At 46.0% G+C, this 15,276-nt stretch overlaps 1 protein-coding gene across 2 annotated transcripts in view; it reads left to right on the top strand.

Annotated features, from left to right (window-relative positions):
• Positions 1-9,251, top strand: part of MTCH1 (mitochondrial carrier 1) — a 1,187,755-nt gene extending 1,178,504 nt beyond the window's left edge. Inside the window, exon 12 of one of the 2 annotated variants that reach the window (XM_069633419.1) lies at positions 8,881-9,251. In XM_069633419.1, coding sequence (XP_069489520.1) covers positions 8,881-8,952 — 72 coding nt within the window. In that variant the 3' untranslated portion in view covers positions 8,953-9,251. The remainder of the gene's footprint in view (positions 1-8,880) is intronic. The other variant, XM_069633420.1, reaches the window with a different exon arrangement.
• The last annotated feature ends 6,025 nt before the right edge of the window (positions 9,252-15,276 follow it).

Raw genomic sequence — 15,276 nt, 5'->3', positions numbered from 1 at the left:
TTTGGCTGTGAAGCTTTAAATGTGGCAGCCCTCTAAGATTGGATGGGTGCTTAATATTTGAATTGATGCATTGTTGTGATCGGAAGCTGAGTTTGCACTCAGTTATCAATAGTTCAGATATGTCAATCTGCAACTAAACTGTCAGTTACAGAGTTAAGTCCCAGACTAGCGGAAAAGACGATTCCATACCAAACATGTAGACGCTCTTCTGTGGCATATGTTAAAGCACTGCTGGGATATGCAGATTCTAATTTTTTTAGGACCAAAGGAGAACCGTGAAGTGAGCGCTCCCTCCTCTTGATTTGCTTGGCATGCACTGTAGGATTACAAGCTTCTGGGCCCTCTGCTCCCAGTTGGCACCTTGCTGCTTGACCCTGCATGTAATAACACAAAATCTGGAAGCAGCAGATAACCAGAGTCCTGTAACAGAGAAGAGGGTTGTCACAAAATGACCTAGTAACTGGACCTGGAACGTCTCTTACTTAACAACTGCACCATACTGCAGCTTTGGGTCACCTTGTCTCCATCATGGTTGGTGAACTTTAACTTTTTAAACTATTTGTTAAGTTATGACAGCTCACAGTTGATTTCTTTATGAGGACAGACCTATTGTCTTTGTACCGCTAACATTGACCTCTATGGAAAACCTCTATTGTAGTTAGAATGAAATTGGTTTTGGAAAATCCATGACCCTAAACTGATAAACCTGGCTACCTGGAGGCTCCAGTTTGTCTCAACTATCAGTGAACCAAACTGGTGGAGTCAAGAAAAAAAGACACTGAAAAACTCTATTATATGTTTTTTCCCCATAACCTGAATTGCAGTTATACCTACACAGTAGTATATATCGTCATATTATAATTAACATATTGTGTCACTGTAGACAACCCCTTGTTGAATGTCATTGAAAGTTCTAATGTGTCTTGCCTGGCCTGCGACACCACATTTACTAGGGCAGTCAGGTGGAGTTGGTTATGACATTTTTCCTACTTGTGAGTCAGTTTTTCTCACAACTTGAACAGAGATGAGAGGACAGCCCTCCTAACACAAACATGCACGCAAATTAATAAAACTGCTATGCGAATGGGACCCTTTCTGTTTAATTTTGTTTATATGGAAGTTTGCATCCACTCATCAACGCCTGTGCCGCCCCTTTTGTATAACACTTCAGTAATTTTCTCTTCTTGCCCACTAACAAAAGGTTGTAGGCAGTTTCTAATTGTGGCTTTCCACAGCATTGAAATAAGTAAAAATGGCTTTGGGATTACCCTTTGCCATGTTCACAGTGCAGGGTGTTCTAATGGATTTCTTCCACCAACAGATTCCTCATCTATGATATTCTGTCGCTGTCTTTGGAAACTTTTTTGCAACCTGGGTGTGCAGCGGAACTCTTTGTCCGCTCTGTTTAGTACCTCTACACGATGCATCTGACTTCGGGGCCAGTATATATGACGACATCATGCCTCATGATTTCAGTTCCTTTTTTCTGTACACTCTTTATGCTGCGGGATTACTGCTAAATCCTAGCTCTTTCTATTGCATCATGCCTACAACCAGTAGTTCATCTCCTTCAAAAACTGCACAGATTCTCTCTCTATTACCCCACGAAGATCTGTTAATACTGCTTGAGGAGGAACATGTCCTGCAGGATTGTGAGTCGTGCCAATCTGTGCAGCTGGAGGCCTTAAGGCAGCATGCACAAATCTCTTTGCCTTTTACCACAAAGGTGACAAATGGACTCCTTCAAATCTGTTGTTTGTGGAGTAGAGGAGAGAGGAAGTCTGATCCCTGACGTGTAAAGACAAGAATAAGAAACACAGCAGGAGGTTCCACTACCTAAGTGGTTCTTCAAGGCACCTTTCCCCAGCAAAGAAGTGGCGTCATTACTCCAGGTACCCCTCAGAGGACTCTGCCCCACTGGTATAATTTCCCATCCAATCCTCCAACCCTGATGAATAGGTAAGGTTTTGGCTAAAGATGCTCAACTTCTGCTAAGGCCTGATGGTTTTGGCCTCGGTGCTGGCAGCATCTCAAGGGCCCACCGCGCTGGAAGGAGCCAGGATGGAACCCTTGAGAAGCCACAACCAGACTCCTACAGGTTTGGTCCCAATGCCAAAGGTTTCTGACCCAGCCCGGCACCTTGCTACTCCGCCTTAGGGCATTGAGCTCCCTACTTCGGCTCTCCTCGCCTCTGTGCGGCTGAAGCCCCTCTGGAATATGCCCCCATCCTATTGGCAAATTGAGGTCAATGATGCCAGAAGTCTTTCACGAGGAGGGCCATTCTATCCTATTTGGGCTAGAACCACATTTCTCCAGAGTGCTGAGAGATTTCCATGAGGAATATTGCGGCGAGTGGGAGGATCTGATCGACCTAGCCTTAGATTTACAAGAAGCCAGCGGCCTAGACACCTCTCCAGACCTCTGGGGAAGCCTAATCCTTCTCTTCAGAAGATGGTGACCAAGGTGGTAGACATACTTAATTTGTGGGCACAGGCCAGACCAAACGTACAGTTCGAATTAACTGACATTTTGGATGAGGGCCCTCAAAGAGAGCCCACACTACCTTTCAACCCAGAAATAGAAGCTCCAGTTTTACAAGCCTGGGAGTTGTCGGCCTCAGTCACTGCCGTGAACCGAGACCTGGCCAAGAAACACCGCCGGAACCCTCTGATCCTGCTTTTCTTTCCACCCATGCCTCCTCTTACAGGTTGGTGCATCAAGCCAGGACAGCCAGCCTTATGACGACCTCCTTCTCCTCCTTGCCCCCTTGCAGTGAGAATACGAATGTAGACGCTTGGGGTGTAAAGTGTTTGGTTTGGGCAGTCTAGTCTTGAGTTCAATTAATGCATCTTGCGAATTGGTCACATTTTATTTTCGGCGCTGGACTGTGGTGTCGAGGTGACAAAGAATCTCCTGGTGGGAGATATGAGAGAGCACTTCAGCACCATAGTGCAGGATGGCACAGAGGCAGCATGCCAAATCTTACAGTCTGGCCTTGTTGCAACTGACTCTGTAGCAGGTGCCAGGGCCACTTGGATGATCATTAGCTGGCACTCTGGATGAGGTCGTCTGGGTTTGTTCCAGACATTCGGGCGAAGCTCCTGTGCATGTCCTTTGCTGTGCACAGCCCCTTTGGGGCCAAGGCTGATGACTCCCTTCAGTAGTTCCAGTCATCCAAAGCCAGGGGAAAGTCCCAGGATTGGGCTGTCCAACAGCCCTCAGCTCCCACAAAAAGAGGAAGAGGGCTTCAAACTTTTAACTCTTATGCCCACTGTGGCAGGGTTCAGTCGCCCTCGGGAAAGCAGCAGTTATGCAGTTCTTCCTCCCCCACAAGCGAAGAAGCTGCAGAGGTCAGAGAGGGGGATCAACACCTCAGCAGTGCCCTCCGTAGCCCCAGGGACGAATCCCCTGTGAAGAAGACTCCAAGCATTTTAGTGGGGGACAGGGTGTGCGGTAATCCCTGTTCACTGAGGAATCCCATTGTACCACGCCTGACGCTTGAGCATTGCATGACCTAGTTCAGTGTTATGGGATAATGTGCTCCAGACCATCCTCCTATCAATCTCTCTTTGCCCACGGACCCATTCCTGTTGGAGGAGGTCCGTCCACTTCTGGTTAAGGATGTCATAGAGATGGTACCTGTTCAGAATTAGGCAAGGGTTGGTATTCTCTGTACTTTCTGGTGCCAAAGGAGGCATGCGTCCCATTCTGGGTCTCAGGCGCTTAAACCTGTACCTGTGGAAGGATAAGTTCAAGAGGGTCATTCTGGCTCAGTAATTTCAGGCCCCCGGTCTGCTGAACTGGACCTTCAGTATGCCTACTTCCATGTACGGATCCATCTCAAGCACAGGAAGGAAGTATCTAAGGTTTGTGGTGGGATCATCCCTCTACTAATTCAAGGTCCTGCCGTTCAGTGTTTATTCAGCAGCCAGTCTCTTCAAGAAGTCCCATGTTTTGACGTCTCAGTCCCCACAATTTCTCAGTGCTGTTCTGAACACTCTCCCGGGCAGGGCCTTCCCTTCCAAGGATAGAGTGGCAGACATCTGCCAGATATGGTTAATGACTTGCGATCCCTGAAGCAGATTTCAGCTTAGCTTTCCTGTGCCTTCTGGGTCTCATGGCCTCATCTGGTAGTGCCAGAGATCCAACTGCGCATAAAATTACTTCAAGGGCTTCTTCGCTGCCAGTGGTCTCAGTTCCAGGGCAACATCGCACACCTTTTGCGAGTCTCGAACTACGTGTCAGGGGATCCCGTAAGGTGCTCCCTAAAAGCCAACTTTCTGATGGCATTTTTGCTCTCGCAACCTTGTCCCCAAGTGACAGTGGTAATTGATTTGTCCTTGAAAGACTGGAGAAGTCACCTGTTAGACCGGATGGTGGTCGAACTTTGGTCTCCAGCTGAGATTCACAAAAACACATTACACACGCACACACCTGCACCCATGCACCTACACACACACACCTACACACACGCACCTACACACACACACACACCTACACACACCTACACCCATACACCTATACACACTACACACACACATTTGCTAGAACTAAGAACGATCAGGGTGGCTCTGGTTACCACCCTCCACCCACACAGTGAGAGGCAAGTGTGTGCTGGGCTAACAGACCTCACAGAGCCCTTTAACTATCTCAGAAAGTGGGCTCTATAGGGTTTTTGTTTCTCTACCAATAGGCAATGCAACTATAAATTTGGGCAGTCCATCGAGACTGGATGGAAAACGTCATAGTGGACCCCTTCAGCAGGCAGGCTTTGCCATCCTGCAACTGGGAGCTCTACCACAAGTAGGAGCCCTACCAGGAAGGTCTGGAGAGGATCTTCCCCTTGTTGGGGACTCTGTAAGTGGACCTCTTCACCTCTATTGTGAAGAGGAAGTGTAAGTTGTTCTGCTAGAGGCACTTTCTTCGGTGGGGAGGGGCTCTAGGAGATGCATTGACAGTGTGGTGGGACTTCGACCTGCTCTATGCTTTCCCATCAATCTGTCATTCCTGTTGTTCTCAAAAGACTGTGACTGTTTGGGACTACAATGATTTTGATTGCTCCGGACTGTGCACCGTGGGTTTAGTGCCTGGAGCTTCTGGACATATCTATCTATTTTCCTTGGTAGCCCTGGGGAAAGTGGATCTAATGTCCCAATCAAAGAGGGTGGGGGGGGTCAACCTGAACCTCAGCAGCCTGAACCATCATACGTGGCTGCTGCTGAGATTTAAAGAATTGGGTTTGTCTGACGACATCCTAGATGTGCTCCTCTCAGCTCGAGGCCTGCCACCAAACCCATTTAGGCCTGAAGGTGGCGTAAATTCTCAGCTTGGTGTCTGGGCAGAGGTCTGGACCTGTTAGAGAGAATTCTCCAGAGTGGCTAATTTCCCTTACCTACTGAGTCCCTCAGCAGCTTGTCAGGATTTCTAGGATTTATTTGTTTCATCTGTTAAGAGCGTGAGCCTTTTTTCCCACTCTTACATGTGTTTTGCCGTGTGTGTTTAACATTTTCTTGAGTTCATAGACTGTGGAGCCTCACCTACTCCATAGACATCATCCTTTTACTGTTTGTTACACAGCACCTTCAGTGCAGTGACACAGGGTTGTCCTTTTCAGACTTCCCATTTAAACTCCATTTTCTGGGACTGACTGACTACTGTCTCCCAGAACATGTAAAGTTGCCATTGACTTTATTAGTCTTTTTAAATCACAGACCCAGTACAACCTATCTTGCATAGAGTTCTGGAGAGGGTTAATAGTTATCCCTTTTCGGTTGTTTCTCATGGAACATTATTTCGTTCCCTTGGCTGGTGGCAGTGGTATCTACTCTATTTTTCCTACCACGGTTATTTTAAATAGTTTAGTATTGTTTTAGGCTATCTTAGTAGCCTCGAACTTAAACCCAGCTAGACCATATTTACTTTTATACGGTTCCGGCTGGGTTTATTCGCCATTTCTTTTTGTAAAAGCCATTGTCGTGTTTTACTCTGCGTGTCAAACCAGGTTTGATTCCTTTGTTCACCAACTTTTGGGGGGCTTCTGCACAGAAGCCCTCCTTAGGCGCCTGAATGTCTGAGGGGGACAGGATGTGAAGGAGGGGTTTGAGACTTCCTGCACAGGGTCTCCTTTGAGACCCATGTCGCACTCTGGTATGATTGGCTGTGGTGACTGTCCCGGCGGGACAGCCACCCTGCTGTGTGATTGACAGCCAGGCTGTGTGAATGGGGGAAAACTGCATAAAAAGCAGGTCTCTGGGACTGAGAAGGCAGAGTCGCCAGTGGATTGAGAGAACCAAAGAGAAGCTGACAGAAGAGGACCTCTACCACGACTGAACCTCCCGGTGAAGCCCTGCTGCGGGTCCGAATCTCCATCTTCGACGACAGGGAAGGTCTGCAAGGAATCTTATCCCCTTTAGCTGGTGGGAACAACATGTTTGCCAAACTGCAAGCCGGGCCTCCTTCCTCGAATTTGCTGTGCGCAGCTACAGTGAACCGGATAGCCAGGAGGATTGGACTCTACTTGGGTTTTAAGGCACGCACCTTTTATTCGTTGCTTTGCTCTGCTGCTGGTTTCTTCCCTCGACATTGCAGGACCCTCCAGTCTTCCTACTTCCTGTCAGTCCGACAGTCGCTTTAGGAACCGAGAGCCTGCAGGACCAGTCAGGAACATCTGCCTCAGCTACAGCCTTCTTCTCCATTTAAGGTACTATTCAAATCCAGTCGTTCGTTCCGTCCGACCACGGTAAAAGTGTTTGAAATCTTTTGAAAAACCGAGGGCTTGTCCTTCTCTATTCTTTAAAGTAACTTTTTGTCCAACCAACTTCGTTCTGAACTCTTGGCAAAGACTTAACCGCGAACTACTCTGAACTGTGTGATCCTCTGCAAAGACTTTGGTCCATTGACTTTGGCCTAGGCCTCTTGATTTGATTTCCTCACTGTAGTTACTTTTTCTAGATTGCCCTGCTTACTTACTTGTTGGTGCTGCTCAACTCTTGTCTAACCTTGCCTTTCCCTCCCTTTTAAATTGCTGGAGTGCCTTTTTGCTCACACTTCATTTTGAGCTTAACTTGTCCAGAATCTATTGGGTGTGGTGTAGTGTATTAATATTGTGAGTTTTCAACTGCTTGATAATAGTGAAATGTTTTATAACTGATGTGTAAATAAATGTATATTCTTTTACTCAGAAACCTTGAGTCAGTGTTTGTTTGAACCATAGTAATTGCTGTCCTTTGTGTAACTATTGGTACTGCTTACTTTACCCTTGAGATAAGTCTGGCTGCTCAGCCATCGCTACCACTTTACTGTGTAGTACAGGCTTGTACCAAAGGTTAATTTGTACTGTCACTCGTAGTCTTAATTGTGTGTGGTGTTCCCAAATGGTACTGCATATGATTCTGCCTAACAGGACCCTTGCATCTGTCCTACCTCTGGGAATCTGTATTTCCTACTTTCTTTAGCCCGGATGGGCCTATAGATTGCCACTGGGAAGTGCTACCTACCTGACGTTTGTCTGCTATCCTCACTGTTATGTAATTCTTACAGCGATTGTTCAACCCGCTTCCACCACGCTAGTGTGTTGTTCAGGCATGGGATTTAAATGTAACTTCTTCTCATGGGAGCGCCGTTTGAACTCCTGCATTCATATTCATTAAGGTTGCTCACCCTTAAGCAAGTTTTCTGATAGCCATCACGTCCACAAGACAGATTAATAATCTCCAGGAATTATCTGTTGAACCTCCAAAGAAAAGGTAACGTTGAGAGTGAGACCTTCCTTCCTCCCCAAGGCGGATTCAGACTTTCATCTCTCTCAAAAGATCAATTTTCATGTGTTTTTTCCTAGGCATTCCCCTTTTAAGACTGAGGAGGTGATTCCATCAGCTGGACCCCTTAACAGTGTCAATGTATAGGCCTTGAGCTGCTACGTCTCTCGGACCAGTGACACAGGAAAGACTACCAGCGTTTTGTAGGTTATGCTGGTGCTTTCACTGGCAAGACTGTGACTAAACAGACCCTGTCTAAATGAATCATCCTCTGCATCTTGGAATGCTGCGATCTGGCTGGGAAGGGTGGGCCTGATGGCCTTTAGGCTCATTGATAAAGCTATTAAGATGTCACCTCTTCCCTGCTGAGGGAGACCCATGTTGTGAATATTTGTCAAGCAGCCACGTTGGCATCGCTGCACACATTTTCCAAATATTACTGACTAGACTTCTTATCAAGGCAGGATGCTTGGTTCGATCAAGTAGTCCTTCAGAGTTTTCTGGTCTCATTTGTGTCTCTTCTCTATATTCCCTCTTCCAGCTCTTTGTACTGCTTTCGGAGTCTATCATAGACTAGGAATCTTTGGGAGGAAGGAATCCATTTGAAGAACAAATTACTTACCGCTCTGTAATGTTCTTTCTGATGGATGTTCCTCCCACAGTTGCCTCACTGCCCTCCCAACCTGCATCTCTTGGTGATTAGCGTGTACACCTAATATGTTCTGCTGAGTGTTAAGGGAAATGGGCAGAACTGGGTTTATGTGGTACATCAGCTCCATATATTGTGGCCTGGACATCACAGGTGGCTCTTAGAGGTGCTGAATGGACCTGATCCGGAGCTGTGCTGCACCCCTTGGCGACAAACAACTGTCTGAAGACAGCTGGCAGCGGTGATGTAATATCATAGATGAATAATCCGTGGGAGAAACATTACTCATAAAGAGCATTACTAAGAGGTAAGTAGTTAGTTCTGCACCTGGCCCATGCATCCCCTGTGATCTCAGAGACTTTTCTAGATTATTCTTGACCAGTACCAAACTGTCCTAATTCCTGCATTGTGCACATACATACATTTTGTAAAGTTCCTCCTCCAATGATCTGTGTCTTGTCTTTCTTCTTTCAGGGACAGTTGTTCCGAGGCTCCAGTCTCTTCTACCGCAGAGTGCCTTCTCAAATCAGCCTTCCGATGAAGTGATTCCTGGTTTTAATAAAGGATTATGCGTAGTCCACCGTTGGACATGTGAAAGAAATTCACGAAGATTGATTTTATAACGTATTCTGTTGCGAAGCAGTTTATGGTTCTAATGTGAGCATTGATCTCACTAAAAAGGGTGACTTCAATTGCAGACGATCTGCTATATGGAGGGAGGCCGCATATCTGAAGTCTAGCTGATGGGAGAGGTACTGTCAGTTATAAAAAGTACAGAACAACTATTTCACTGTATGCCATTCCAGTCTCAAGGGGTGTTAAACATTAAAATTAATGTTTCGATATTCGTGCTTCTGGAGTATTTGGGTGCATATAGAGTAAATATGTGTGCATTGTAGTCCAGTTGTAGTGCAGCAGTGTGTGACATTCCAGCATGTGCTTGTTGAGTTTTGCACTGGAAAATAGCAACAGAGCGCTTTGACAACGACTGAGGCCATTGTTATTCATTCATCCTCAGTAAATGTGCTGTATTTGCACTTATGGCTGCTGCGCAAATATTAGATAATTCTTAAAAATGTTAACTTCCGCCTTCATCTGAGTACAATGCCACCTACTGGCAGGACTGGCAACTGTGCTAAACTCATTTTTACTTTTGGTGGCGCTTTATAAGCTGAAATTATTGCATTGGAGTACAGCTGGGGGGATGACATATGAGGAGGGACCCAGGAACATGTAGATGTTTGGTTATTTAATCACTCATTAACTGCCCATGGTCATGCTAATCCCTATGGCCATTCCCATCTATTTCCTGACCCTCGCCAACAAAAACACATACTCCTGCAATCTCGTGGAGCTACCTTTATCAATCTGTAACATAAAACTTTACACTCAAAGTGCCTGTTTTTTTCCAGGCAGTCTTCTGAGAGATAATGGCTTAATTGGAGCAGTAAACGACTATTGGTGTAATGCAAATATCTTAACCAGGTCTGCCTTTAGCCACTTGATTTAAAAACCGCATGTGTTTCCTGCACTGTTAAAAACAAGCATTGGCAAAGCCAACAGTTTTGGCTTGTGTATAGGTATTATATCAGCATTTGCCAAGCACTGTTATATGCCCAGGTACTCGCACCATTTTGTAGCTGCTTCCATTAATGGCCACTTAGTACCAATAGAGCAGTTCCTGGCAAAAGCCTTTCCCATGACTACATAAAAGCCCAAACTGTTGTAATTACCATTACTTGTTTCAAAGTGACGCGAGAGCTATCTGGCACACATCTCTCCTATACACCTGGCATTGCCCACAGTACCTCCTCTGCACTTCTCACCTCTCATTTTCCTTTTGAAGCACTGCAGTTGTACTGAGGAATGCACTTTTGCAGTTCTTTTTCTGTGCATATCTGCTGAATTCCCCTGTGTGTGTCTGCATGTCACACGTGACTGGCTTTAGGAATTGTGGAGTTGGAGAGAGGTAAATCTCTGCACATTTTTTCAAAAGCCTATGTGCATTGCCACACTACCGGTTTCTGTCTGCTGAGTTCGGGACGGGGACAGCTCTTTCATGAATACTTTTCTTTTGTGAAACCGCATTGAAGATGACCAACATGAACTGTTCACTTTCGTCTTGAGATTTCTCACACCTCTCATAACTAACAGTGGCCCGGTAATTGACAAAGTACCACACACAGTGCAGGCTGTACCGCAGGCTTTCATATCATGGATAGTGTTCAACAGAAATTAAGAAGTTTGGTATAAGGGTTGAAGAAGCTTTATTTTTTCTTAATAAGGCTTTGTAGAGAAAACCTTAACAATTCCGGGAGATGGACAGAACTCCACCCACCTTCCCTTTTACTAAGGTCAAATTAGGTTGACTCTTCCTTCCCACTCCAAAAGTCTTTCAAATGGCTTCTTCAAAGCCAGTGGTCACTTCTTAACAGCAGCAAAACATCCTCATTGGAATGGTCATGTTGGTTTCACATTCCATATGCCCTGGGACTTTAGTGGCTAAAGGGGCTTTCCCCTTTCTGTTTCCCGTCTCGCGCATCAGCCGCCAGCTTGGGAACATCCCTAGCCTCCTTGGAGACCCCACTAGAATGCCCCAAGATAGGGCAGGGTACTTTGTCACCCATCATATGTAACTGTTGCTCTGCTACGAAATTATTTATTCACTTAACAAATAGGTCTGAAGTAGTGGTGCTGAGGAGCTGTAGTGGCTTCACAAAACATATGACCAGTTTTCCTAGGAACAGCCTCTTTTCCATGACTCTTTCGCCAAGGAAGGCAGTTGGCCCAGAATACAAAGGTGCCCCTTGTAAGAATGTAACCTGTTATCCGTGTTCCAAAAAAGGTGGTTTTAGCTAGCCCATCCTTCTTGGATACTTGAAGAACACCTGTTGTGAAGATTATTCTCAGTTTTGTCCCATTACAAAAAAGAGCCCCCTTTCCCCTGAGTTCTAGGTATGAGAGGAGTCAGCCCACAAGTAGGCAACAGGGTAAGTTCACTAGTCCCTCCTCTTTGCAAGCGTGGCAGAGCACCTGTTAGGGCAGAATTCAATTGTTGGGGGGTCTGCTGACCCATTTTAGGATCCCCCAAACATTCTACTTTTTTCTTTCTATTATGTTTTGGCATCTGTGACCTATTTGTGTGCTCAGAGGCACTTCTTCAGAAGTTCTCCTGCCACTGCAACCCTTTTTGAGTATATATTCTGGAGTCTCCCATAACGCTCTGCGTCTTGTGTGCTTTTAAGCACCGGTTTCTGCCTGATGGTGATTATATCACTCTACATAGGTTTTGGGGAGAAGGCAGTTGGTAGCTGGTGATTTAGTTTTGGCTTCAACATGGTTCTAAACGCATTTATCGCATAGAAAAAACAATGTATTTTTTTTAATTTTGCCCTCCGCTTTTTTGCTTCTTGGGATCCCTTTGTTCACGGGAACCATGCATCAGGCCTCATATGTCTAGTGTGCACATGTGGGCTCTGTGAGCCCAGCAGTGCGCCCCTCTGTAGTTTGAACTTGTCTAGACCAGTTCCTGGCCCTGGGCTGGCCAACACACATTCTGTGTAGGTATACTGGATGTTTGACGGATTTGAAGCCAACTTGATCAGTTGACTGGCAAAATCTTTGTTTTAAATGCCCTACTCTGATTGGTAGGCTTGCTAAAGCCATCACTGTGAATGGCTGTGTATATTGGCTAGACCCTATTCCTGTACTCAATTCTGTTGGATTATTGGAAAGTAAGCAGATTTACTTCCCTGTGTAAGGAACTCATGATGGCAACAGTAAAGACCGACACAAGTGATCACAGTTCAAGGTTGTTAAACTGTATATGCGGGTTGGAAAACCGCCTAATCTGAACCTAAATCGAAGATGGGAGAGCAAGCTGTGACCATCAAATAATAAGGCAGTCCTATTGGCGTCTTGTCAAATAAAAAGGCCTATACTAAGAAAAAATGTTTTTCCAATCCTTACAACTAATTCCAAAAGGGTGTGGGATAGGGTTCACAAGAAAGGAAGAAGTGTTCACAAATGATAAGTCAGGATATGTTAGCCGGGGTCTTTCTTCCCCAAGTTTTGAGCATGGGACAAGGCAGGACTCATGAACAGAGCACCCACTCAAGCTTTCCTAGCAGGAGACAACAGTTCCGCTCTCAGCTATCAGGATCTTCGGTGGTTAAGTCTCTTTGTCAACAAAAAAATCTCTTGCCTCTGAGGATCTGATGTGTTAAAAAAATAACAAACAAAAGTTATTTTCCAATGTACGTTTGAGTGATGACTTTTCACCCCTGGATCCCGCCTCTTCCGGGCACACATCCACAAAATGTTCCTCGAAATATCAGGACCTTTGGTGGTTATCTCTTGCTTCTGAGGGCCTGGTACATTCTAGATCAAATACAAAAGTGATTTCGAATGGATTGTGTCCTCACACGTATTCCTTATCTTTGATATATGTATCTCGGCAGCTTCGCTGCTTTGGAAAAAAAATTCTAGGCAGAGGGTGCCGCTGTGGCGTGTCGACGTCACCAGTGGTATAAGTAGCTGGTGATGTGGCCGTTGCCTTCAGTTCAGTTTTTCCAATAGCTTTGCTTCGAGTAACAACGGCGCACTTTGTTTTTCTTCTGAAAAATGTCTTCTTCTTCAACCCCTTTGACACCTAAGTCGGCATTTAAAAAATGTCACGACTGCGGGGCGAAAATGTTGATAACAGACCCTCACCTTGTCTGCCTTTGGTGTTTGGGTTCCGGCCACAAGACAGACGACTGCGGGTCCTGTCAGTCTATGACTGAAAAAGCTCTCCGGGAATGCAAAGGTAAATTGGCAGTGGGGAGTGAAGCTTCGAAGGCTACTTTGAAGAAGTATAAAAAATCTGGTGAGTTTAAGGACTCCACTCGGCATGAACATTCGAAGAGGTCCCGGTCGAGGAGTCGGTTGAGACAATCTTCTTCTTCGAAGAAGAAATCAGAGAAGAGACACCATAGGTCTCCTTCTTCGGCATCGGATACCTCTACAGAGGTTATAAAATGCCTGATTCCCCCAGTAAATGGTTTGCTTTTAGGGAAGAGATGATGCAGATCTTTGAGAATGCGGCATCAACCCCCTCGAAAGAGTCACGCAAGACCCAGACCCTGGTCGCTCCTTTGGACGACTCAGGAAGGTCATAAACTACCGACAAAAAGGTGTCAAAGATATCGACTCATAAGTCGAGTCTGTCTCCCATACCTGCAAAGAAGCAAAAAACATCGAAACCTTCGACGATTTTGTCGACACCATGGCTGCCGGTTGCTTTGACGCCAAAATCAAGAGATTTATCTAAGACGCCTTTGACGGTATCTTCGATTCCATCAAACCACATACCGGTTCAGCAGAAAATATTCAAACCTGTACCAAAGAAATACTTTTTTAAGTTAATGTCCTCAATTTATGAAGAGGAAAGTGCTTCTGATGAGGCTATTTCTCCATTAGGAGTGAGGTTTGACACTAGAGAGGTGCCTGAAGAGCTAATTGACCCTGAGTCAAACATGAAAGATCTCTGTGACTCCCTCCACTCTGCCAGTGGTCTTGATACATCACCAGAGTTGGATTTTGGTAAACCTGACCCATCAGACCATGCTGATTCAGGGTATAGGAATCTTATGAACAGGACCACTGAGTACATGGGTTGGAATAGGGCTTCACCACCTTTCGAACAGGATGACATGACGGACATCCTAGTTCAGGGTCCCCAAAAAGACCCAATCTTACCTTTTCATAAGGCCCTTCAGAGGAAGGTGGTAGCTAACTGGGAAGCTCCAGAATCTCGTCCTGCTGTCAACAGGAATTTCGCTAGGAAATATAGACCCTCAAACAGTGACCTGACTATCTCAGCAAACATCTTTCGCCTGAGAGTCTGGTAGTCCAGGCTGCGACTTTGACCAGGCAGTTTGCCTATCCCTCTATTCCCCCGGATAGAGACAATAAAAAAGTGGACACATGGGCTCGCAAGGTTTTTACCTCGGGCAGTATGGCCCTGAAGTCCACTAATATTACCTGTATCCTGGCTAGGTTTACTTACACCCTGTGGGACTGTGTTAGTTTGGCAGCTGATCATATTCTAGAAGGCGAGGAAAAGGATGGCTTTCTGAACTTAGTTAAGGATGGCAAGGAGGCGATGGGATAGTATCTCCAATCACGACTGGATACTGCTGAAAGCATTAGCAGATCCATGGCTGCAAGCACTGTACTATGCAGATGTGCGTGGTTGAGAAAGTCTGGGTTTGCACCGGACGTGCAGGCCAGGCTGCTCAACATGCCCTTCGATGGCTTGAGGTTGTTCTGCAGCAAGGCAGATCTGGAGAAGCTGCAGACCTCCAAGGCGGCACTAAGTCCCTTAGCGCCTCCATTCGGCAATCTCAAAAACCTTATTCGGGCTCATCGTCTTGGAGAGGTTGTTCTTTTCACTTCTATTCCTCAGTTGGTAGAGGAAGAGGACAGGCCGTTCAAAGGGGGCAAAGAAGATTCCCTCGCGGTGGACGAGGAAGGGGTGCTAAATCAGCCCCAGCAGCAGCATCTTTACCCTCAGCTGCTGCTTCAGCTGCCTCTAAGCCACTCTGAGGCCTTGACCCACAAGACCCCAGTGGGAGGCAGAATCTCTTAGCATCTGAACCAATGGCGGGGCATTATTTCAGATGCTTGGGCACTGGAAACAGTAGTTCAAGATTACTGCCTTCCTTTTCTAAAAAGGCCTCAGGATCATCCATTGGGAACCAGCTCTGTTAAAATACCAGTTTCCGCTCATTGTGCAGGAAATTTTAACCCAGCTAGAGAAAGGTGCAATAGAACAGGTACCTGTAGTGGAAAGGACCAAGGGTTGGTACTCCTCTTGTTTTCTGATTC

The sequence above is a fragment of the Ambystoma mexicanum genome, chromosome 13, assembly GCF_040938575.1.
Source record: "Ambystoma mexicanum isolate Mex_15411 chromosome 13, UKY_AmexF1_1, whole genome shotgun sequence".
NCBI classification, from domain to species: Eukaryota; Metazoa; Chordata; class Amphibia; order Caudata; family Ambystomatidae; genus Ambystoma; species Ambystoma mexicanum.
The sequence above is the reverse complement of the archived record's forward strand: the minus strand, read 5'-3'. Positions and strand labels throughout refer to the sequence as shown.